This window comes from Malus sylvestris, chromosome 13, assembly GCF_916048215.2.
Source record: "Malus sylvestris chromosome 13, drMalSylv7.2, whole genome shotgun sequence".
Taxonomy (NCBI): Eukaryota; Viridiplantae; Streptophyta; class Magnoliopsida; order Rosales; family Rosaceae; genus Malus; species Malus sylvestris.
Genome location: NC_062272.1, coordinates 8,708,696 through 8,733,763, shown reverse-complemented (window position 1 = coordinate 8,733,763; position 25,068 = coordinate 8,708,696). Strand labels below are relative to the sequence as shown.

At 35.0% G+C, this 25,068-nt stretch overlaps 2 protein-coding genes, 1 long non-coding RNA gene and 1 other non-coding gene across 5 annotated transcripts in view; 2 read left to right on the top strand and 2 right to left on the bottom strand.

Annotated features, from left to right (window-relative positions):
• Positions 1-25,068, bottom strand: part of LOC126596857 (uncharacterized) — a 52,459-nt gene that overhangs the window by 17,834 nt on the left and 9,557 nt on the right. The window contains exon 6 of one of the 2 annotated variants that reach the window (XR_007614040.1): positions 23,919-24,043. The exons of the other annotated variant lie outside the window; for it this stretch is intronic. This is a non-coding gene — a long non-coding RNA (uncharacterized LOC126596857). Of the gene's footprint in view, positions 1-23,918; positions 24,044-25,068 lie in introns of those variants that run through there. 2 annotated transcript variants of the gene reach the window in all.
• On the top strand, positions 7,997-8,076 carry TRNAL-UAG (transfer RNA leucine (anticodon UAG)). Its single transcript has one exon. It is a non-coding gene; the product is annotated as a tRNA-Leu (tRNA).
• On the top strand, positions 8,701-10,164 carry LOC126596856 (uncharacterized). Its single transcript, XM_050263530.1, has 2 exons — positions 8,701-8,889; positions 9,811-10,164. Exons 1-2 carry the CDS (start codon positions 8,752-8,754, stop codon positions 9,907-9,909), a joined length of 237 nt encoding a protein of 78 aa, XP_050119487.1. The 5' UTR covers positions 8,701-8,751; the 3' UTR covers positions 9,910-10,164.
• On the bottom strand, positions 15,136-16,943 carry LOC126596853 (NAC domain-containing protein 83-like). Its single transcript, XM_050263511.1, has 3 exons — positions 16,520-16,943; positions 15,922-16,208; positions 15,136-15,662 (listed from the first exon to the last, which is right to left on the bottom strand). The coding sequence occupies exons 1-3, from the start codon at positions 16,698-16,700 to the stop codon at positions 15,363-15,365; spliced, it is 768 nt and encodes a 255-aa protein (XP_050119468.1). The 5' UTR covers positions 16,701-16,943; the 3' UTR covers positions 15,136-15,362.

Sequence of the window (25,068 nt, the reverse complement as noted above, 5' to 3'; positions counted from 1 at the left end):
AATGTAGGTAGGTGTAATTGTGTAGGAATGTAGGGTCATATACGGAAGATAATTCAGGGTTGGCGGGCAGTTTTGGAACCCGACGCTTGGAGGCGCGGACAGCCGTGAAAAGCACATGGGCGCTTTCAAATGATTTGTTATGTCGAGGCAGAACGTTTACTTGTCATATTAATTAATAAGTTAATTCAGTTGAATTTTGGTTATACGTATTAATTGTCACATTGAATGATACATAAATGTAATTTAAAAGTAATTTTCTTAGTATCATTTTTTTGTATAAATGAAATAAATAACAATCAAATTAATCGAACGATGTTACTTATACTACATGTCTTCACGACTTTGCTTATCACCTTTCCATTACATTTGAATTTATACACGAGATTTGTTTGTATTAAATATGTAATTAGCAATATAATTAATAAAAATGATTTAAATTATGGTAGCAGTCAAATAAATACAACGCACATAACTATTAGCATAGCGAAACCCCTTTTATTTAATTAGAGGTGTTATCAGTCTCATACTGGTTTTAAAAGATTGTTTGAAGAATATACTACTTTTATTTTTTTTTAAAGGGACAAATTAAATTGCAATGTAGGGTCGGTTGAGCTCATTTGCTAAAGGAAAATGAAGGTAGGTAGGGCGTGGATTCAACTACCAAAGGAAGCAAAGTGTTTGGTAATAAAAAAAAAATGAATCAAAAGGGTTTTTTTTTTTCTTTCCTTTTTCTTGTTTTGAAAAACAAGGCTAAAAACAATAGTTCAATCAAACCTATTCAATAATAAATTTAGATCAGGACATATTAAATCGATCTTTACGAATAAAATTAATTGAACAATAAGGAGGAGTATCAGAATTAAAATTACCTAAATCTAAATTAAAACTACAGGTAGCTAAATTATCCATCATAAAATTCTTTTATCATCAAACATATCGAATTTCACATTACCAACAACTTAAAAGCAATTATCGACATGCCAAAACAAGAGGACCTAAAGAATTTTTTGTGGAGTGAATCGATTGGGAATTCAACGTCGCCTAACTGTTGTTTGTTTGGCTCTAACCATTAGTACGGTGCAATAGAAGTCCAAATTTGACTTGCAAAAGTGGGGCCCTTTGTATTTCTCAACCAAGGGCGTGAACGGAATGTCATTTTCATGTGTATTAATATTTATAGTGACAAATTGGCCCTTTTGCTAAGATGAGGAAGTCAATTTTGTGTTCCTCAAAATCGATACGCTATTTGCATTTTATCACAACGTTTAGGTCTAAAAACTAAATAAAAACAATTTATGTCTTAAAATCATTTCAATTAATCGATCGACTTACACCACAAATATCCATTGCAGAAGGACAATAATAACTCTTGAAGAAATGAATACTAAACTTCAAATTTGGACTAAATGTGTTTTTCATTTTGATACATCATATCCACTAGATCACGACATTAAAGCAAAACATTAACGAATATAGGTTTAGGAACCGCACAATATCTCTTCTTGCACATACCGACCCACGCCACAAGAATGGCTCTCAAAGATGTCACAACCAATTTCCAAGCTTGAATCTAGCATGAGTACGGTGATTTGTGTATGAATCTGCAAAACCTATTGAAAACCGTGAGTGTCAATCCACATTTTTTATATTCTCTAAATATTTTCCCTGAGCATTAAGAAAATCTTTCAAATGTATTTCGAAGCGGATTTGCGATTTATTGACCAACAAGTGTATATTTAGTAGAATATTTAAGCTCAAAAGTAATGAAATAAGTGAAAAATATAGAGATGTTAAAAAGTATATTTAGTGTATATTTTTTTAATATTTTTTTTAATTATAGATGTTAAAATCACCTGTAGGTGAGGTTTCAATAAAAAATTAGTAAAATTTTGTTTTGTTAAATAGTGTGTCACATTCTTCTGGTTGACAAATAGAGTTCTATTAATATGTAGTTTGTTTATACCATATTTAGGGCCTCGTATTTAGATCTCGTACAAATACTTGAGGGACTTAAATGTAATTATGCGATAAAGGAAGGGGTAAATATGTAATAAGTGAGGAGTCCTTATTCTATAAAATGATCCATCACCCTCATAATTAGGAGAGGCCATTTCTGAGGCCAATTCCTAGGCCTTCTCACCCCTCTCATATTCAGAGGTTCTCTCTTTCACCTCTCAGAGTAATATAATAACCAGTGTGGATGTAGCCCAAACCTTGGGGTGAACCACAATACATCTTGTGTTATTTACCTTACTTGCAGATTCACAGTTGGATTTACGTTGTACCAAGACCTCCGGTTTTGTGCATCAACATAGTTCAAATTTAGATAAAAGAAAAATTAACAAAAAAAAGGTCCAAATCTTTATAAATTTAGGTTTTAAATTGTTGATAACAAGTGTTAAATACGAATTATAATAAATTTTGCACGGAAAAATATATTTTGAAGAACATGAATACAATAGTCTTTTGTAGTGGTAAGAGAAATAAAAGAATAATTAATAAAAATGATTCAAATTCTTGAGGGTTCTAAGGAACAAGGTTATGACAATGGTTCTAATATGAAAGGGAAAAATAAAGGTGTACAAAGCAGAGTACTTAAAATAAATCCTATAGCATTCTACACTCCATGTTGATGCCATAGCCTTAATCTTGCACTTTGTGATATGGACAACTGTTACCCTAAAGCTATGTCTTGTTTTGGAGTAGTACAACACATATATACATTGTTCTCATCCTCTACAAAGCGATGGAAAGTTTCTACAAATCATGTGCAAGATGCGTTTGGTACGCAGACGGGACGGGACGGGACGGGACGGGACGGAACGAAGGTGTAATTTTTGAAAAAGACATGGGGTATATTTGTCTTAAAATGGTAAAACATTGTGTTCCACAAACGTGGAACAAACCCGTTCCAGGGGGGGAGGTGGAACGCAAAAACACCCAAAATCTGTCCCGTGGAACAGCCCGTTCCACCCATTTTTGGCGCACCAAACGCGGGACGGAACGCCTCGTTCCGTTCCGTCCCGTCCCGTCCCACGTACCAAACGCACCCGAATGTCACACCCTGAAACCATTGTCACAAACTTGTTGGGAAAGTCATATTGAAAGTGTTAAACCCATATTGAAAGTGTTAAACTCATAAAAGAAAGCACTCAACAGATAAGAGATGCTTTAATTCACTTGGCAAATACTAGTGAAGATCCTAAGTCAATGAGTGACGTCGAGTCCCTAGCAATTCATGAGTTGGAGAATTTTGAATTCTTGTTAGGTATGGTTATATGGCATGAATTATTGTTTGTTATTAATATTGTTAGCAAAGCTCTTCAAAAAGAAGACATGCATATTGATGTTGCTATTGATTAGTTAAAAAGACTTATAACCCTTCTTGATCATTATAGAGAACATGGATTTGATGAGGCAATGAATTAAGCTAAGAAAATAGCAAGTGAGATGGGGATTGAACCTATTTTTCATGAGAAACGCATCATTCGAAGAAAGAAATTGTTTGATGAGAGTGCTAGTGAAGCGGTAAAACAATCAGCTATTGAAACTTCTAAAGTTGATTACTTCCTTTATATAATTGATCAAGCTCGTACTTTACTTGATATCAGTTTTGAACAATTTCAGAAAAATGAAGAAACGTTTGGGCTTTTATTTAACTTGAAGAAGTTAAAAGCTGCGGAGAATGATAACTTGATGAGTTTTTTTTTATCAATCTTGAAGAATTTTTGAAACATGGTAAGCATTTTAATATTGATGGAAAAACTTATTTCTAGAGCTAAGAATCTTGAGAGAGACTTTACCGAATGACAGTCGGGCAATGGAAGTGTTGGACTATTTGAGACAAATGGATGGTTGTTTCTCGAATGCATGGGTTACTTATAGAATTTTGTTAAGCATACCAGTTACAATTGCGTTTGCTGAAAGAAGTTTTTCAAAATTAAAGTTGATCAAATCTTATCTTCAATCAACTATGTCACAAGAACGGTTGAACGAGTTAGCTATTTTATCAATTGAAAAATTAGATTATGTAAACTTAATTAGTACATTTGCGTCTAAAAACGTGAGACGTGTAATATTTAAGTAATGTTTGTATTTCTTCTTTTGATATTAATTTCTAATGGTATTTGATGTTGAAATATATATTTTGTGTATTTAGCGAATTTCTTTTTTTTTTTTACGTATCAATGTACAAAGAGTCATGGGTTAGAAAACTTTATGGCATTATCTTGAAGGCTTGCCTAGGGCCCCCAAATTCTCAGGGCCGACTTTGCGTCTTGTGTGCTTTTGTTTGCCTCGTTTTACATGTATGGTGTCCGCATTGTTTTGCATGCTAGAAACCTGCCCCTTTTTTCAGTTCTCGAAGCCCGCGTCGTTTTAGCGTGCACGGAGCCAGTCTTGTTTTCTGTGCCCACCACGATTTATGTGCCTTATACCGCCTCGTTTTTCATACGCAAAGCTCGTGCTCATTTTGTGTGCTGGAAGCACGCCCTGTTTTATGTGAGCCGAGCCCACCTTGTTTTTCATGTCATGGTTCACCTCGTTCTACACGAGCTGAGTCGACATCAATTTGTGTGCGGCGAGCCCGCCTGACACCTATGTTTTTTTGACAAAAATTCAAAATTTTTATTATCTCAAAATATTTTTCCTAAGCATTAAGTTAAACTTTTAAAGGAATTTGGAAGCAGTTTTATGGTTTATTGAGCAACAAATGTATATTTAGTAGAATATTTAAGTAGGAAACTAAAAAAATAAGTGAAAAATATAGTAGTGAGGCCCAGAACATTGTCAAATGGGGTTCTACACTCAAGGATCTCAACGGAAAGTCTCACCTCAATTTTTAAAACTTCACAGTAAAGCGAAGGTTAAAATAAAAAATTGAACAATGATTTTTGTACGAATTTGCAAAACCAACTAAAAACCATGAGTGTTAATTCACGTTTATTGTAAAAAATACAAATTTTTTTATTTTCTCGAAATATTTTCCATAAGCATTAAGAAAATCTTTGTAATGTTTTTGAAAGTGGATTTAAGATTTATTGACCAACAAGTGTATATTTAGTAGAATATTTAAACCCAAAAGTAATGAAATAAGTGACAAATATAGAGATGTTAAAATGTACATTTAGTGTATATTTTTTAAATTTGATATGTTAAAATCATATGTAGGTGAGGTTTCAACAAAAAATAGCAAAATTTTGTTTTGTTATTACATGCACAGAGCCTGCCTCGTCTTGTGTGTCTTGGTTCGTCTCGTTCTATATGTGTGGTGTCTGCATCGTTTTGTGTGCTGAAAGCCCGCCCTTTTTTTAGTCCATGGAGCCTGCATCATTTTTGTGTGCACAGAACCAGCCTTGTTTTCCTTGCACATCTCGATTTATATGCCTTATCCTGCCTCATTTTTCGTGCACGAAGCTCGCGCTCGTTTTGTGTGCCAAAAGGCCGCCCTGTTTTCTGTGAGTCGAGCTCGTGTTATTATTCGTGCCATGATTCGCCACGTTTTGCGCAAGATGAGTTCAAATCGTTTTGCATGCAGTGAGGCCGCCTAACACCCATGTTTTTGGACAAAAATTTAATTTTTTTTATTTTCACAAAATATTTTTCCTAATCGTTAAGTTAAACTTTTTAAGGAATTTGGAAGCATTTTTACTGTTTTGTTAGAATATTTAAACCGAAAACTAAAAAAATAAGTGAAAAATATAGTAGTGAGGCCTATAACATTGTCCAATAGGGTTCTCTCAAGGATCTCAACGGAAAGTCTCACCTTAATTTTTAAAATTTCACAGGGAGGCAAAGGTGAAAATAAAACGATTAAACCGTGATTTTTGTATGAATTTGCAAAACCGATAGAAAACCGTGAGTGTTAATTCACGTTTTTTGTAAAAAATGTACATTTTTTTATTTTCTTGAAATATTTTCCGAGAGCATTAAGGAAATCTTTATAATGTTTTTGGAAGTGGATTTATGATTTAATGACCGACAGGTGTATATTTAGTATAATATTTAAGCCCAACAGTAATGTAATAAGTGAAAAATATAGAGATGTTAAAATGTATATTTTTTTATTTAAAAAAATTAGAGATGTTAAAATCACCTGTAAATGAGGCTTCAACAAAAAAACTAAATTGTTTTTGTTTTTTTAAATAATCTTTCACCATATTTTGGTTGACAAAAAAAGTTCTATTAATATATAGTTCATATTTAGATAAAAGAAAAATTAACAAAAAGAAAAAAGGTCCAAATCTCTATAAATTTAGGTTTTAAATAGTTGATAACAAAAGTTTAAATACAAATTATAATAGTTTTTGGCGGAAAAATATATTTTGAAGAACATCAATACGATAATTTGTTGTAGTGGTAAGAGAAATAAAAGAAAAATTAATAAAAATGATTCAAATTCTTGAGGGTGCTAGAAAGTTTGATACTCTAAGAATTTGAACCATTTTTGTTAATTTTTCTTACTACTATAACAAAATTATTGTATTCATGTTCTTCAAAATATATTTTTTGTGCGTGGAGCCCGACTTGTTTTCTGAGCACCTGGGAGTTCGCCTTGTTCTGCGTGCGCATAGCCCGCCTCATCTTGTGTGCTTAGGTTCGCCTCGTTATGCATGTGAGATGTTAGCATTGTTTTGTGTGCCAGAAGCCTGCCACTGTTTTGCATCCACAGAGCCCATATCGTTTTGGCTTGCATGGATACATTCTCGTTTTCTGTGCGCAAAAGTAATAAAATAAGTGAAAAATAAAGAGATGTTAACATTTATATTTAGTGCATATTTTTTATTTTTTAATTAGAGATGTTAAAATCACTTGTAGGTGAGGCTTAAACTAAAAATAGCAAAATTTTGTTTTGTTAAATAGTCTTTCATCCTCTTTTGATTGACAAAGAAGGTTATATTAATATGTACATCCTAACTTAACGACGTTGACACACCCTCATTGGAGTGGGTTGTAGTTCACCCTATAGATTATCTTAACTCCGCCCTTGATTGTTGTCACATCCCGGCCTTGGCCCCCACCACATCCGGACTCGATTTCACCGTAGTACGATATTGTTCGCTTAGGTCCCGACCACGCATTCACGATTTTGTTTATGGGAACTCACACTAGAACCTCCCAGTGGGTTACCCATCATGGAATTACTCTCGCGTGAACTCGCTTAACTTTAGAGTTTCGATAGAACATAAAGCCAATGAGCTCCTAAAAGACCTCGTGCTAGGTAAAGATGGGAATATACATATAAAGCTTATAGGATCCACTCCCCTAAGCGATGTGGGATATTGCAATAGAACTTCACAGTGGGTCACCCATCATGAGATTGCTTTCGCGCGAACTCGCTTAACTTCAGAGTTCCGATGGAACCTGAAGCTAGCGAGCTCCCAAAATGCCTCACGTGAGTTCACAGAAACAAAACTGTGAGGGCGTGGTCGAGGCCTAAAGCGGATAATATCATGCTACGGTGGAGTCGAGCCCGGGATGTGGTGGGGGCCCCAGGTCGGAATGTGACAATTGTAACTTATACATAACATTTTGCAAATATACAAATAATTATTAAACATGAAAAATTCTTAGAGGAAGGAAAAATTACATGTATAAGGACATTTTTTTAATAATTATTTCATTTTTTGTTTTAATATTATATAATGATATAGAACAAAAGTATGTGAGAAAATTGAAGAAGGGCGAAGGATATATGGTGAAATAAATGTTAATAGAATGACACGCGAAATGAAATTTTAAAAGCCTAAACCCTTTCTCATATATTTTTCATCTACATTAAGCAGTGACTATAAAAATTAAATACTAAAAACGACTATACCCGAATTAAACCTAGCAATAATAAGCCCCGTGGGCTCACATGTGCAATTGATGAGTAGGATCAAACTCGTGCACAAGCCCACCACCCAAGAGCCCAACGAGTCAACTTAAAATCTGTTAACAATCTTCAAACAAATTATCAAATTTTATACAATAATAGGGTGAATTATTTTAATGCGACGGTTTGGCCGAGTGGTCTAAGGCGCCAGATTTAGGCTCTGGTCCGAAAGGGCGTGGGTTCAAATCCCACAGCCGTCAAATTAATCTTTTTAAACCATGGACTTAGTCTTACTACTTTATTTTTTGTTACCACTTAAACTAATTCCAAGAACTTATTAAACAATCACTATTAACTAAAGAAAACAAGGAGGCAGATTTACTAATTCCAAGAACTTATTAAACAATCACTTTTTTTTTTGGTAATGATTAAACAATCACTATTAACTAAAGAAAACAAGGAGGCAGATTGTTTGCCCTCATGTTTGGGTGCCCTTCTCATCCTCTCCTATTTTGTGCAGTTACGGTTAAACCACGTCAACATTTTATAATTTCAATTAAATGGGCTAAAGTGATATTTTATTAGTGATCCTGCTAGAGTCGTTGCTTCTCACATGAATTAGAATTTTATACTTTTGTGGAATACTAATTTTCGCATACCATTTTTTCATCCCATACATTTTTGTTTATTTTTAGAAATAAAAAAAATTAAAGAAATCAAGAAACATAAATAAAAAGACGTGGGAAAAGAAATAGAAGAGATTGGGCCCAACCTAAATGGGCCAGATTGAACAAATTGGGCCCAAAATCGAAAGAGTAAATAAGCCCTGTAAAAACCCACCGAATCCAATAGGAGCTGAGATCCAAACAGAGAACAAAAGGAGGGAGGCAGGGGGAGAGAGCGAGAGAGAGAGAGAGAGAGAGAGAGAGAGTGAGATGGCGGGTGCGTTTTGGGGGACGCGAGTGCTGGAGATAGTGAAGAAGCACGACTCCGGCGGTCTCGTTTGGAAGAGAATAAAGCTGACCACCACCCGTAAAGCCAACGCCAAGAAGCGCCTCCTCCGCGTTTGGCAGGTTCTCTTCTCCCCCCTTTACTGTTTCATATCATTTCTGATTTCCCACTCTCTGATTAGGGTTTTACTGAATTCTCGAAATTTCGTAGTTATTACTTGCTCGAAATCGGATTATTCCACGTTAAATGTGATTTGGTGCGTACATAGGAGCCAGGCAGTAGTGCATTGCTTCACTTGAAAGTCGAACTGTGCGTAAGCCTCAGCATATGCTGAAGGGATGTTGAGTCTTTTGGCAAATGAAAACTGAGAAATTCCCATTTGGGTTTGCTTAATCATTGTTTTAAGAGATAAATAACATGACGAATGATTAGTTTTGGTAACTTTGGTATCGGAAAATGGCGAAACAGCATTGTGTTGGATTGATTAGAAAAGGGTATCCTTCCGTCTTGTTCATGTGATCGTAATTTGTGGTCAATTAACCAGGTCTATTAGTTGAAATGTCCTATGAAGGAAACTACACGATGTATTTACGGAAGCTTGTTTCTTTCGTTGTCCTTGGGCTTAAACATGGTCCCAAATCCGAAATAAATACCAGACTGATTGTTTTTCATTTGAATTCTATTTTCTTCAATCATCGTTTGGACCCTAATCATCAATGATTGAATCAGTCTAATGATATTGTGGTGTGCTTGGAGGGAATTTCAAGTACCAAGGACTTATGCTACGTTAGTAACAAATGCACTACAAAACATTTGATAGAGGGAATCGAAATGACTAGATGCAGGATTTATGTGTGACTACTTGAAAGCACCACTGTTATATTGATATTGCAATGTACTTATGGAGTGTATGTTATACTTGCACACTCAAAACCTTGTGTTGGGATTTATGTTTATTTTTTGTCAAAGTGTTTTGTGTCACAAAATTTGGTGATCTTCTGTTAAACTGATATTGAACTCCTGGAATGCCACTTTCCTTGCAGAATGAAGCTGTCCTGAGGGCATGTGCAGAAACACCTTCACAGTCATTGGGTGCTGCCACTGATGGATTTTCTGAGAAAGATAACACAAGTAGCCAATAATGAGTAAGAATGACTTGGATGCATAAGTTCAGGATAGCAAGGCTATAAATGTCAACTGTTTGTTATAAACTTCAACCGAATGCTATCCTGACCTTCCATTTTGATCTTTCTATTTCTTGAGTTGAGCGTTTAAGTCGTGGACCAAAAACGATTATATCTTGTGTAACGTGGATTACTCTGACGGCCAATAAGACCATTAAGAATTGCTTGCTGTCGATGTGTATCTTGAATATGAAGCTTATTGGTTTTATGGTAGTACCTGTATTGCCCTGTAGGATTGTGTTTGTGAGCACATCATTCAGTAGTCAATGCCAAAACCGAGCAGGCCGTAAGAGATTGGCTGTTGGATTTCAGGACATCTTAAGTTATGTTACTTTTAAAACTCATCAGATGACTATTCTTTATGGTGGAAATATCTCTAGGCCTATTGTAATATTTACGTCTAAATATTGTTTGAAGAATTAGGAGTTTTATAGTCCAAAGGGATCGTTTAATGAAATTCCATCAGCAAGTTATCTTTGCTCATGAAAAGTCTCATCTTGGTTTGAAGGGCTGTTGGAATTAGATTATCTTTTTAATAGGGAATCTCTGCACTCCCAAACATAGGATAATACTGACTTTTGTTAGAATCTTGTGTGGTCCATGTGTAGTTTATAAGATTACTGATCTATCTTCTTATCAAATGTGAACACGAAAACCGCCGAAAGATGAGTTGAAAACTTCCTTCTCCTTCCCAACCCCTTCTAGAGGATCTGATACCGACTTTGACGCCGGAAAACTTTAATAAATTAGTCAATTTTTCATTGCCTGCATATGTCGCTATTAACTCGTAGAATACGAAGAGAGATGCTTGAGGCCATTCATTGACGATGAGTTTATGGTGTTACACGCAACCGTATATGATTTATGCAAGATTTTATGCTCCTCCACGGAAAATCTTGTTAGTGTTCAACCTCATATCTACGTCTTTGTCTTATATTTATATAAGATTTATGCATCAGGGAAATTTAATACTTTTGACAAGTTATTGCATCTGTGGATGTTGAAATCTCTCACTTTGTACTGCAAAAAAGATGGAAAATTAATCACCTTTTAGCACAGGGAAAAAAAAGGTAGGAAATTAGTAAGCCATCATGGAGGTTGTTGCCGTTCCTTATTGCTTGTCAATGAGCTCATCACCTCTAAGGTGCAGTTTGGGATTGAGGTGATTAAAAAAAAAACTGGTATGAAAAAAAGTTTTTGTATTTGGTAAACATTCAGCTTCAGCTTTTTTTTCACAGTTTTGGGTAAAAAAAGCCAAAAACAAGAAGCTGCAAAACCCAGCTTTGAAAAACTGATTTTTTTTCACATCTGTTTTACATAAAAGTTTACCAAACACTATAATACTACTTTTTTTTCAAAAGCATTTTTACAAAAAAGTTTATCAAACACTCTACAACTTTATTTCACAGCCCTTTATTCTCACAGCACAGCAGAAGCAGTTTTTTTTTCAAAGCACAGCAATACCAAACCAGCCTAAATCCTTCAATGCTTTAGGAAAGAGAAATAATTTTTGCCCGTCCTGGTTTTTTTGCACATCCATGTTTATTTCTTCTTCTAATATGAGCGCAGGGGAGGGGTGTGGAGAAATTACTTCCCGTTGGAAAATCTTTTGGGGAGAAAAACTTTAGTAGGGGTGTTTTTTTCCGCATGCATTTTTCAGAAGGCCTAAAATGTATGATCGACCCCCATTTAATTGAATTAGGCAACATAATTTTACATCTTGTGCAACAGTTGGTATTAGCTTTCTAAACCTGTTGGAGGGGTGAGCTGTGGGAAATAGCTGCCGTGTGGGGAGGTGTTTCCTTATGCCATAGGGCACCTACCCACTTCTTAAATGCATTAAATATAGCAAAAAAATAAAAATAATAATCCAACCCACCCTCATGAGATTCTCAAGCATTGGATTCCTTTTTAGCTCAGGGTTGGAATTTTCGGAACCAAATACTGAAACCGAACCAAAATTTATCGAATTGAAATTGAAAGTTCGGAAAGCAAAAATTAACGAACTTCGACTCACATGAATGTTAGGATACTATACATTGTGAAGGTTTAATTACACATGATTTTCGTAGTTTACTCGGTTTTTCACTTATGCCTCTATAATATATGATACAGGTATAGTTTATCTCGTCGCATGTGACAAGAATACCATGAGCTTTACCCTTCCCGCCATCCTAATTATGCAAGTTAAGTTGAGGTTTACGATAATAAGATTTAACTTTACATAATCATCTTGCTCACTTGGCATGGAGTTCTTGAGAACCTCCATTTAAATTTCACAAACGGCATTAATTTAATGTGGGAGATTAATATTTGATTAGTGTTTGATTTGACCATGTCATTAGAAGTGGTATAAAAATTGGAGATGTCTTTGTTGCATAGATCCTAAGCAACCCCCCTAAATAAAACTTTAATTTTCTCCATAAACATGAAAAGTAATATAAAAGTGGTTGGTTCTGGAACCGGTCAACATACACAAACGTTAAATACATTCCCCGCCTGCTTGGTAATGTTTTTCAAAATGTTAGAATTGCCTTTCTTCATCCCCTCAATTCATGTATGTCTTCCAAACGTGAGATCAACTTTTATAACACGGTATATCGTTACTGTAGTATTTTGTGTCATTGCATGATGCAATACTACTTATATAAATTGTTTTCAACTAAACGTATTATTTACGACGAGGCGTATTATTCACAAAATATTATAGTGTTGATGAACACGTTCCATGACGAGCTGATCAGTTTGTGGCTGTAGTGTGTAGTCTACCATGACGGCCTGCCCCCGTGATTGACAATTTGAGAACCCAAGTCAGCATTTCACAATCCAATCCTTTCCCCGTCTCTCTCTTTCTCTTACATACACACAACAATTTTATTTTATTTTTTTGTGTGATGAAAACGAAAGAAATATATAGAAAAAAGTAACGTGAAGAACTCCAAAAGCAAAATAGGTGATTCAAAACCAGTGTCACGATAAACTTTGGTCGGCATATATTTATTTCTTTATTTTCCTAAAATTGGCAAATTACTCTCTTAATTATGCTTTAATCAGAGTGTTAATCAAAGGTTTAATCTCATTATTTATGCCGTCCTTAGTCCACCTGGTGTCCACTTGGCACTCTCTCATGGGTTCGTGGCCCATCCTCTTCAAACCTATCCAACCTATTGTAATTTGTATCATCATCATCCATGCCTCAATGTTTGTATAGGACAACAACCTACCTTGTAGGTTTCGTTCCTTCATTTTTTTACATTTTTTGTCTCTTAATCTTACAATTAATCATGTTTATAAATTGACCTTTCAGCTTCAATGAAAGAAGATAGATTCATAATAGAGTTAAAGCTCATTTTAGCTCCCTCTTTGCACTTCCGAATAAAAAATTAGATGCGTGAGGGGTTTATACTTCTAGATGATTACTAAGTTAGCGGTTTTTAGTAACTTAGGTCAGATGTTGCATCTACACTCCATTTTTTTTTCTTAGTACAACATCACAATAACAAAGAGTATTAAACGTGACGATAAATAAGATAATGTCGAAGAAAATAATTAATGATCATAGAATTATATGTAATTATCATTAACTATGAATAGTTATGTGTACTTTCATTTATAATATTTTATGGTCAGTAATATTTTACGAGTATTGCTATACTTATCACCTATTTGTACAATCATTTATACCATATGTCTAATAGAGGTAGGCCCCTAACGCTTGTGGGTCTCATTTCTATTAAAGAGATAATACAAATAGATGGTAAGACTAACATGTATGATATTTTAGTGATGATGGAGTCAATTACATCAGGCTCGTAGCCCTTGCATGCACGACACGTGTGCAGACCATGCAGTCAATATAATTTTGTAATTAAAAGATAAATAATTAGGAGCTAATCAATGATAAAACTATCAAAACTAATGCAGGTCAATGTTGCAGAGTGGTTGGAGGATTGCATTGGTGGGACAAAGCTTTCCTCTAATCTGGGTTAATTTGTTGTCTAGTAAAAACTCATATCAGAGTTATAACACTGTCTGGATTAAGAAAAAGAGGTATCGTTTACGTAAACTCGCAGGAATAAAGGTGCAAGAAATCATATGCTTTTAGAAAATTTAAGGTGATGGGTTGATGGATCAGTTTTCAAAACTTGGGACCCTCCCAGACCCTCCCTACTGGCCAAATCCTATTTTTTCTTTTCAATTTGCAGCTGGTCCCTGCCAAGCAAATATTCCACTATTTATAGTCCCCTTCTCTACTTTCACCAACTGGTCCTTTAGATTCAATATTTAGTTAACCCTGTTTCCCTACATCACCAAACTCACTTTCGTATGTGAGAAACTTCAATAAGACTGTTTGATTATAGAAATTTTGGTAGGGTTGTTTTACCATGACAACTCTCGTAATATGCGAGATTAGCAGAGCATGGTGGAACCACTGAAATAGAGAGGCAGTTTTGTGAGAGTGATCGGAAAGAGACAGTATATGACTGCTCTATACAAGTTTTTCTCTCTTGAGACTTCGGTTTCTTGTAAGACACTAAAAATAGTACAAAATGGCAATAAATATTTGCGGAAAAACTAGGTCAGAATGTCTGTTTTATGGGAATAAGATTCCGGGATTTAATCTTGCATGATGCAGATTGGAGTGCATTTGAAGATTTGTGAGAGAGAGAGAGAGAGAGAGCCGATTTGGGATGAATTCTTGGAGATTCGATCCATTTGAAAACAATGTTTCGGAATTGGGTTCCTTTTGAGTGTGAGTTTTTAACTTTCCACAAAGGGAGAAATGGAACCTCGTGCGAAGGGGACGATCTTTGCAAAGACAACAATTATTCCCTTGGAAAATCTCACGTTACATTTTTTTACACTTTCACTTTGCTTTTTACTCCTCTTTGGGTCACTTCTCAACACTTATTCCCTTGAAAATACCATGCCTTTCTATAAAGAAATTCTGCTGCATGATATGGAGAAGAACATGTTCAGATTATGAGCATTTTTTTTACGATATCTCGGAGCATCTCATGTTGCGAAGCGTTCTAGAATTTTTAGATTATAAATTGTAAAAGAAAATTCATATTCAAATGTGGTTACTCCAAATCGTTCTAACAACCAGAATAAATAGAGAAAATAGAGAGTGGTAAATATGCGAGCATGTCGCTGTTATAGCTAAAATAAGGTCCAAACAAATGGAAATAAAATGTAAAGACATCAGATATTAGAAAATTTGGGATTTGGTTACATAAGGGCACACCATCCATTGCTCTCGAAATTACCGACTACAAGTTACCGCCGATTTTCTTCCTAAACTTGGATTTTTCTCAGATGATTATTCTGATAAAGCAACCAGAAGAGCCCAATTACTGGAACATAAGCGAACTAATTTAAGGGGATTATAAATTAATTAACTAAAACCGCTACTGTTTTCTTCTAATTAAACCTAAACTATTGCAACTACTGCTTTCTCCGTGATCATTGTCTACTTGCTCACTAGAAACCACATCTGTGATTCCACTCGACCCTGAGGAGGAAGAACAAGGCGCGAGGCTCAAATTTTCCCTGTCTTTCGTCATGAAATCGTAGAAAACAGGCCTCAAATTCTTCGGTTTTCGAACATTGAAGGAGGGCTGTTGAACTTGCTCCTCCTCATTTTTGCCTCCCCTTTTCTTCAAAAATATGCGGCAGAGAACCCAATTGTCCATTGGCACCACAGGGCTCTGCAACAGCAAAATAACAAAAATAAAAATGTGTTCTTTGTGGTTTGTAGAGCATAATTGAAGAAATAATCACATGGGTTACTTCACAATTGTGACAATTGTGAATTTAAGTTGGGGACTCGAAGATAATCAGATACCGCCTTAGTCTCGTCATAAATAATGTGACGGAGATTAAAATATGTTACTTTTAAGCCGGGGCCTCTGAGAAATTAAACTACTAATCCTATTGAAACGAGACTAAGTAGAACAAGAAGCTCACTTGGGTTGAATTCTTTTCCGGTGGGGCAATGGAGGCCGGATTTTCGGGCAAAACAAGGCGGTATTCGTGCATAATCCAATCGGTCCTGGTGCCATGGGGAGGCTTTCCTCTATAAAACACCAGAGTTTTCTTCATCCCCACGACTTGGCCGCCCCTGCAAGTCACAATCTGCTTGTCCAATCCGGTCGCCTTCCAGTAACCGGAGCAGGTCGCTCTGTTCGATCTGTTCCCATTGGGGTACTTGGCCTCCCTAGTGCTGAAAAAGTACCTCTCTTGCTCACAATCACCTAAACCAAAACAAAACAAACCAATTGAGTCTTTCAATTCTCCATCTAATTTCTTCATAGTGGCGATTTCGCGCTCCATTTCAAGCCATCTGCACTCCAAACTGAATACTTTACAATTTCTGCACTCACAGAACGAGTGCAGAACCGGAAAAAATGGGAGATTCGAGACCATTCCCGTCTAAAATACGATTTGGGTTTTGATTGGTAGGTATTTGGCATTGTAGCTTGGTCAAACCAAATCAAAATAGAAAGAAAAAAAAACAATCACTTCAATTGAAGAAGTGAATTGTACGGAAATGTGAAAAACCAACCTGGCAAATCCCAAGGGTCGGCCTTGCAGACATCGACCTCCGGGATGATGGAGGCAGGCAAGGGGAAGGAGTAAGCCTTGCGCCGCAAGTACTGCAGAACAAGCTCCTCGTCAGTCGGGTGGAATCGAAAACCGGGAGGCAATCTCAGCACACCATTCTTCACAAAACTAATCCTCTCCATGTCCGAGAAAATCCTAATGGACTGAAAAGCTAGTCTTTTAGTCCAATCCGAACTGAGAAATCTAATCCTAAGCAAACACAGTCGTGACAAGGTCTTATAGTCCGTTGGGGATTGGATAATACAAACAAAGTAGGAGATTAGACAAGAACAAGAGGGAACAAGAACAAGAAGGAAAGAAGAGTCCCAATGGAAATAAAAGCGTGGAGAGGTGGATGGGGGGGGGGGGGGGTTTCAAGGAGAGAGTGTGGCTACTTTTATAGTAATGGGTGTTAGAGACAATGCGAGGAGAGAGAGACAGGGAGGATAGAGAGAGAGGAGGACGACCCATTTGTTGGCGTATACAAGACTCAATCTCCTTTTCCTTTGACACAATTTTTACAAAACGTCGAGGGCTCTGCGAAAAGGTTAAAGTTTTTGACAATTAAACGAAACCCAAAATCGTTAAGAGAGAGAGAGAGAGAGAGAGAGAGATCTTTCTTGTGGTGTTCGACCTTTGTGTGTGGAAATAACCGAAGCTGTTAAAGCCCTATTGGGTCTCTTCCCTCCCTTCCGAATCTCAAATTTTAATTGGATTATGGTTTTGCTTTATATTTTACCTAAATTGCCATTTTAAACCTTGCCCTCCAAGTTGGAAACTTGCATATGTTTTGGACGGTGGGGAGATGCATTGTGGTCTTCTCATAAAACAATCACATTGTGTATGTTAACCACTTATTCCCTCCTTACTTGCAATAGGTTGTTTTAGAATCACGAAAAACAAAAAATTGTTTTCACATTGTCAATTTGTGATTGATTTACAAGTGTTTTATGCAGAGGACATTGTTGTTGTACTCCAAAGCATTCACATATCGATATGTAGGAAATCTTAAATGCAAGTCAATGGTTGATAGATTTAAGACACCGCGACATTAGCAATGCCATAGGTTTCTTCATAGCATTTAGGAATCGAACAATGTTTGGCTTCTTACTTGCAATGAGATGCATGAAGGTTAATATCTACTTCCTGACATTGCACCATCTACCCTATTGCTGAACAAAAGATGGCCGAGCTATTCCATTGGCTTCCTCTAGAAACAGGTGAACTCACTTTATGGCTACCCAAGAATTATGTTTTCATTCATTTATTTCCCACATCCGAAAGTTGAAATGAAGCATAAAAGCAACATATATCATCTCCAAATCATAATCTAATAAGTTCAAACATTTTTTTTTCTTATATGCTACTGTAGCATACACACCGTCATGTACGAAGTTTAAAATAAATATCAGCATATGATTGATTTAGAATAACATCAAGGTAACCCCCTAGGAGGGAATACTAGAAGGGTATTATGGTCCTTCTACCGGAGTTTGATGAGCAAAGCCCAAGTACGAAAGGCATAAGGTAGTAGCTGCAGCGAAGGGTTTACGGCCTCGTAAGGATGAAGTCACGTTACGTCATGCTGACAGCTGTACTTGACTAAAAGGATTTAAAGTCAATGGGGGTGAAATTACGGTTGTAGCCTCCGTCATGGTGCTATTTGCGAGGGAAACAAAAAGTGTTGGGTGCTCTCAGAGGAGCCGCTGGGCAAGTGAAAAAAGTACGGACCACGGAATATATTTGAAAGAACCAAAAGTGCCTGAACTTGAGAAATGAGAATATTGGACTTTTATTTGTAGTTTTATTCAAGGTAGTTTTGTTACTAACGTGTTACACAATTAAAGATATTTTGTTTTTATAAATTATAATTAGGCATTTCAAATGTTTAGTATGTATGATGGCAATGGAGACCTTAAAATTAGGTGATTTGACACCTCAAGAGTCAAGATTCCTAATTAATATGTCTTGCTTAACGTTAAATATTACCAACTTCATGTCAAAACACTATTTAACTAAATTCACACGCTGGTGTCTCATTGACAAAAAAATCTTAAATTTGTAATAATCATTATTAACAACAACAATTACAACTCGTCTTTGCTCAATGGATGCAAAATACCCATGCTTTAGCATCCAATGTAACGGCCCCTGGCCGAGTCATTCTTCACTCCTGTTACAAGGGAGACCTCTCTTCGCATACCGACCCTCCTATGAGTTCCACTTCTAGGGATAAGCTGAGAACTCGAGGCATTCATTTTGAACAACAAAGGACGATTAATCAAGTTAGACAACGGGTTTTTCAACAAGAATTTTTTTTTAACCCGGGTCAAGAATATAATAGGACGTCTTCCCATTGTTTCATAGAGATTCGTGATAAAGAGACTCTCTCAAAAGTGAGGCGCTCCATGGATTATCGGCCACCTAATGTTTCTGGCATAATTCTCGTGCCAACATTATAACATATTGTGTCAAAAATGTGGGATAATCCATATACAGTTCCACTTTAAGATAATCTCCTTAACATTACTCTTTATTTTTTTTAGGTTAACCAATACTTTAATGAGCACTTAGAAGTGTTTCAAACAATCTCTTTTGTTACATTTTTTTTAGGTGATACGGTAGCATTTCACTAATAAGGGAACTCTCTCAAGAGTGAGACTTTATATAGATTTTATGTGACCTCATGATTTTCGCACAATGTTTTATAACGTTGATACGGACATTGACGTTTCTACTTTTGGGAGAGTCCACTTAGCATTTCTTAATTTTGCATTACTAATATCAAAGCTAGTAATCTTTTGAATTTTGATATCTTAACTAAAATAGATGGATTAAAATAATGTTCCAAATATTTGATTGGTGATATAAATATGGGCATAATATATTCAGCCAACTAAGGGCTTGTTTGGTATCCTATTTGAAATTTTTTATAATTTCTCAAAACATTTTTTAAGAATTTTTCTTGAAAACAATTTTCTTTAAGACTCAAAAACTTGTTTGATATGCGATTTAAAAATTTTAAATTTTACAACTTAAACTGGACAAAAAGATCCTTAAAAAGGGGGTCGAGAAAGAAAGAGGAGAGAGGAGGAAAGAAAGTAAAAGATGATTGGAGAAAAGAGAAAGAAGTGAGAAGATCGGAGAAGATAGAGAGGAAGATGAATGAGAGAAAGAACTGAGAGAATGAAGAGAGCGGATTGGAGGAGAGACGAAAAAGGTAAAAGAAAAAAGAGAAGGGGGAGAGAGAAAGCAGAAAAGAGAGATAGATTTGGAGTGAGAGGGGAGGAGAGAGAGAAAGAAATGAGTGAGTTTAAGTTTAAAAACTCAAAAATCTCACTTTTTGTGTTTTTAGATAATAGACTATTTTTTAATTAGTCTTGAGTTCAGTTTGAAAATAGTCATACCAAACAAGTTTTTAAGGCCTAAAACTTGAAAATTATTTTTGAGTTTAAAAAGTTAGATTCAAGTAAATTACCAAAAAGACTCTAAGTTACTTGCAAAAATAGATCAAACCACGAATAATTGACTTATAAAAAAAAAATCATATTATGCATGGAATATTTGGAAATTGATTTTTCATATTATTCCCCTTTTCAAAAATTGAGTGATAGATATATTTGTTATATGGGATTGTACATTGTAGGGTGCACGCATAGGGAATTAGGGATGCGTGTAAAGCTAACTTGAATATTTCGTATAACACATGAAAAAAGATGCTCCTTGCGGTTGGAGGGATGGATAATGCTTATTGGGCCCATGTTGCCCCACTACCTTTGGAATTTATTTTAGTGTAGGATAAAAAGGAAAATTAAGGGTTGAACTTTGGAAGGGTATTATGGTAATTGAGATGATGATATGGCTCGTGGCTTGTGGCTCGTGGCTCGTGGCTCGTTGGGGTGGGTGAGAGTTCAGGGACCTACTTGCCACCAAAACGACGGCCAACCACGTCGGATTTAGGGTAACTGACAAAAATGCCACCTTCAATCAAAGACCCATTTCAAGATTTCCTCAATCTTCTTGTCTCACTATTTTCGATCAGATGAAGATTTGATAGAAATCATCTAAACAATCTCTTTTCTGGAAAAGACACTCCTCTCTTTCTACCCATAGATTTTTTTTTTGGTAATCTAGAGCGAACATCTCAAAAAGCACTATACTTTTAAGAAGTACAAACTGAACGGTTCCTAACAACTCTTAAAATATCATCAGATAAAAGATCACCAATCCAAACAAGAAGTTCTTCAAGACAAAAACCCAAATCAAAGTCGCAGCTCCAATCGACTAGGTGGTTTCTACCCATAGATTTACTCTATAACCCTTTAGTTAGAGGTTGTAGTTGAACTTGACAGTGGCAGAATTGTAGTAAACAGGACTCTCCAGAGGTAGTTTTGGAATAATAAAAACTGGAGTGTACCGGAGCCTCAAAGATTGACAAATGAAAGAGAGGTTTGACTCCGTAGGGAGAACGGAAGCCTCTTTATCACAAAATTTAAACAATTTGTGGGCAGAATTATAAAATAAAAAAAGGAGCTTTTTGTAATAAGAAAAACTATATCCAGTTAATCAGAAAAATATAAAAGTAAAGAGAATATCACAAGCAAATGAAGCAAAATGCGATTCTCAGCCCACTTGTAAAAATAAATTATAAAAAAAATATTGGAAGGAATTGTTGGAGTTGGGTTTCGTAGGACAAATTGCGGCCGTGTTTTTTTTCTTCTATTTAATTCTTTATCTTTTTAATTAATTAATTAGTTTATTTAGGTATTGTTTTTGTTTAGGGTGAGGGTCAAAGGAGGTTGCGTGTGGGTGTTAAAGAGAGTTATAAGGAGAAAAGAGAGAAACGTCAAAGCCTGCAATTATTGTTTTTTTAATTAAAATATATTGTTCAGTGGAAAATGCCTATCTCTACTTCCTCCTCCTTCTATAATCCAATCATGTTTTCCATTACTCGAATAATTTTTTTATTTATAAAGGAGATCCGTTGATAATTTTATTATGTCAGTCAATCTTTTTAGGAGTCAGAAAGACTTATAAAGACATTTCAATCTTTCTCTGATTATTATTGTGTAATTCACTAGTGTCATGAATTGAACCTATGACATATCGCGTAGAATATAGACTTGAAATTCGTCTCCAACTACTACTAATCTTTCAAACAAACACTTTTTTATTTTTGGATGTTGGGGGGTTGGCTTGGTTTTTCTTCCCCTCTTTTACTTTTAATGGGAACTCATCTTTTCAGGGTTGCCCCCATTACAAACATCCTAATGGCTAATACACACTACTTCATCCACACCATGACACGAAAAATAAATTAGGCATATAAACCATCTTTTGAAATTTGAGTTGGAGTAACCAATAAATAGGGCTACTAAGAAGGAAAAACTAACTCCTCCTACATATGAATTCGGATAATATTTGCACAGATTTACTGTTATTACTATATTAATTTTACTATTATTATATGCATAGACGGTAAATTTGAAATATGTTACAGACCAAATATATAGTGCTAATGATTTGATATACTTTATAATATGAATGGATTGGTACAAGTACTTATGAAACGATGACATTGACCCGTCTAATGAAGTGTTCATCTTTGCAATAAAATAGTGGCACAGTAGCTTTTTAAAGGCCTGCACTCTAATATAATTAATAGTATAATTAATGAATAATTGACAACGAAACAAACAGTATTAGCAACACATTATATTAATTAGGGTTTAATTATTAGCTGGAAAGAGAGATCACCACCAAGTAGAAGGGCAGTTTGACGTGGAAGAAGAAAATAGTGCCCACTCTCCTTTTATGTCAATGATTTAAGTATTATTTGTGCTATTTTTCTTTAAAGGGCATCATTTCGCATTTTCTTAGTGCCGTCTAATTAGTCATTACAACAACAGACCTCACTTTTATGTGTCACAAGTTTATATATACATTTTAGGGTTTCGTGAGGTTCAAATTCATTGAGCTTGATAATTAATATATAGTTTTGTCCCTGAAGAAAAATGGATGAGTGATATCATATCATGCTATTTAAAATATTTGCAAGCAATCTCTTGTAACATACATATACATTTAAAATATATATATATAGTGAGTTTGACGGATTTTTTAAATAAGTTTACGTTACATTGTCTAATTTTTGTTTTGAATGAATCTATATTGTTTGAATTATTGAACAAAGTTAATGAATGAAATCTATATAGAAGATGCACGCGCGCGCGCACACACATATATACACACACTCAAACATGGCTACAAGTAAATGTGTGTGTGTGTATATATATATATATATATATATAATGTTGTAACCATGTTTGAGTGTATATATGTGTGTGTGACGCAACGATAAGTAAACAAAAAATATCTGATGGGAGTGGAATATCTAGAACAAATTAAGGGTTAGTGATAGAATTTTTACCACCCGCAAAAGTAGGGATAAAAACACTTAAAAATACTTGCAAGAGAACAAGGTTGTCGTAGTATAGCGGCTCAAGCAAGGTCGTTTTCCATAGGGATTGAATGAATAATTTGTGTTTAAAACCAACGCTTAATCAATTATTTAAAACAAAGTTTGGAAAATGTTGGTTTTAGAATTTAATATAATAAAAACGAATTTTAAAATAAAACAGTTAAAGAAATTAACTAGAGAACAATTTAAAGAAAATCAATTTGTAAAAGCCTAGGGTTCTGCCGTCCCCTTAACAATCCTATGCAATTTTACCAATTACTTATGAATTTCTACATACATGCTTTGAAGGTTAGGTTTTCCTAATACATATTTTCCTTATGATTTTCAAGCGAAAACATATATCTAACATGCAACTCGTCTGTGATGTTCAGATCAAATATAAACATGCAAGACTCATTAAATTTTGTGAAAACCCTTTGAAAAAGCATGCAACCCTTAAGAGCGTGATGTTCACCTTAAGTGAACTTACAATTACTAATCACTGGAAGCCCTCTTCAATTTTAAGGTGATGTTCCAACATAAATTGCATCAAATTACTTGTCTAAAAACCCTAATGGTTGCGAATCACTAAGACAATTAGATAGTTTAATAGCGGTGGTTAATAATTTAAAGCAAGCATGCATCCATTCATAAGCAAATTAATAAAATCACATATTCATGCTAAGGCTTGTGGCTTTGCCCTAGCAATAGGAATTAGTTACGAACAACTATAAAACAAAAGGAATTTTATTGAAATAGAAAAATGATAGAAAACACATTGAAATACAAATCGTCAAAGCCCAGCTAAGTTCTCCAAATTGATGCCTCTCCCTTTCTCTAACACTATGTTTGGATGAAGAAATTTAAGATTACTAAGAAATTTTAAAATGACGGAAATTTAAATGATGGAATTTTATTCTATAGAATTTGTGAATTTTCTTGTTTGGGTAACCTAAAAGAACAATGGAATTGAATATGAAATTTGTTGTTTTTAAACTCTCAATCATAGAAATTGGAAAATGACACCTATTTATATGGAATTTAAACTTGGGAATTGGAGGTCCCAAATTCCAAGTTTTTTTTTTTCATGCGGAAATTCTAAATTTCTATATTTATGAATTCAAACAAGAGAATTGGTGCATGTCAATTTATAAATTCTGTCTTTAATCCAAATTCCAAGTTTATTTCCCTTATCCAAACATAGTGTAATGGTTGAATAGCCTTATTTATACAACTACAGAATAAAATCCTACCTAGAAAATATCTTCTAAAAACTAGGAAACGTAATAGAATAAGATAATTAGGAAATAAAAGGTTTCCTATTTGAACTAAAATTCGGACTTCTCATAAAATTATAGTCTTTTGACCGAGCAAATCAACTCGGATTTGGTCCAAAAATGTCTCTTATGAAAGCTTGAGACGTCCCCTACAAATCATCAAAGGTCTCTTCCTCAAAATATGCCATCTTAACCTCCAAAATACCCAAAACATCCAAAAACATCAATTTGGAAAAGTTGCACATTGGGCCTTTATTTCATCGCCATGGTCAAACGGCTTGGTAGAAAAATATGAAACTTTGATACAATCATTTTTAAAGGGGCACAAACATCCTCCAATTAGAATCACTCCAAAATTCATCCGTTTGATCCCTTTTTGCTCTAGAGGATGTCGAATGTCCTACATTGAAAATATATAACAAAGTATCAAATTTCTATCAAAATAACCAATAAACTATAACTAAGAATAGGGCAAAATATAGGGAATTTTAACGAAAAGCTCCCGGTACTGTTCACTTTAACGAAAAACCATATTTTTACACTAAAAAGTCAATCTTGGTACTATTCACTTTACCCTTTATTTTGTCATTATCGTTAAAACTTAAAGTTTTTAAGCCATTTTCATTAATTTTCCTTAAAATATATGGTATAATATGGACTCATCAGTTAGGGACAAAGAAATTAAAAAATTGCCGTTGACTCAAAGTTGACCAAGCTATTGTTTATGCTGGTGCTGTAGATACCTTCCAGAGGTTATTACCTGTTACACATGCA

Coding starts and splice junctions, on each gene's coding strand:
- LOC126596856 (XM_050263530.1), top strand. CDS start 8,752: ATGGCGGGTGCGTTTTGGGGGACGCGAGTGCTGGAGATAGTGAAGAAG. Junction 8,890..9,810: donor GCCTCCTCCGCGTTTGGCAG/GTTCTCTTCTCC, acceptor CTTTCCTTGCAG/AATGAAGCTGTCCTGAGGGC.
- LOC126596853 (XM_050263511.1), bottom strand. CDS start 16,700: ATGGAGAGGATTAGTTTTGTGAAGAATGGTGTGCTGAGATTGCCTCCC. Junction 16,209..16,519: donor CGACCCTTGGGATTTGCCAG/GTTGGTTTTTCA, acceptor GTTTTGGTTTAG/GTGATTGTGAGCAAGAGAGG. Junction 15,663..15,921: donor CGGAAAAGAATTCAACCCAA/GTGAGCTTCTTG, acceptor TTGCTGTTGCAG/AGCCCTGTGGTGCCAATGGA.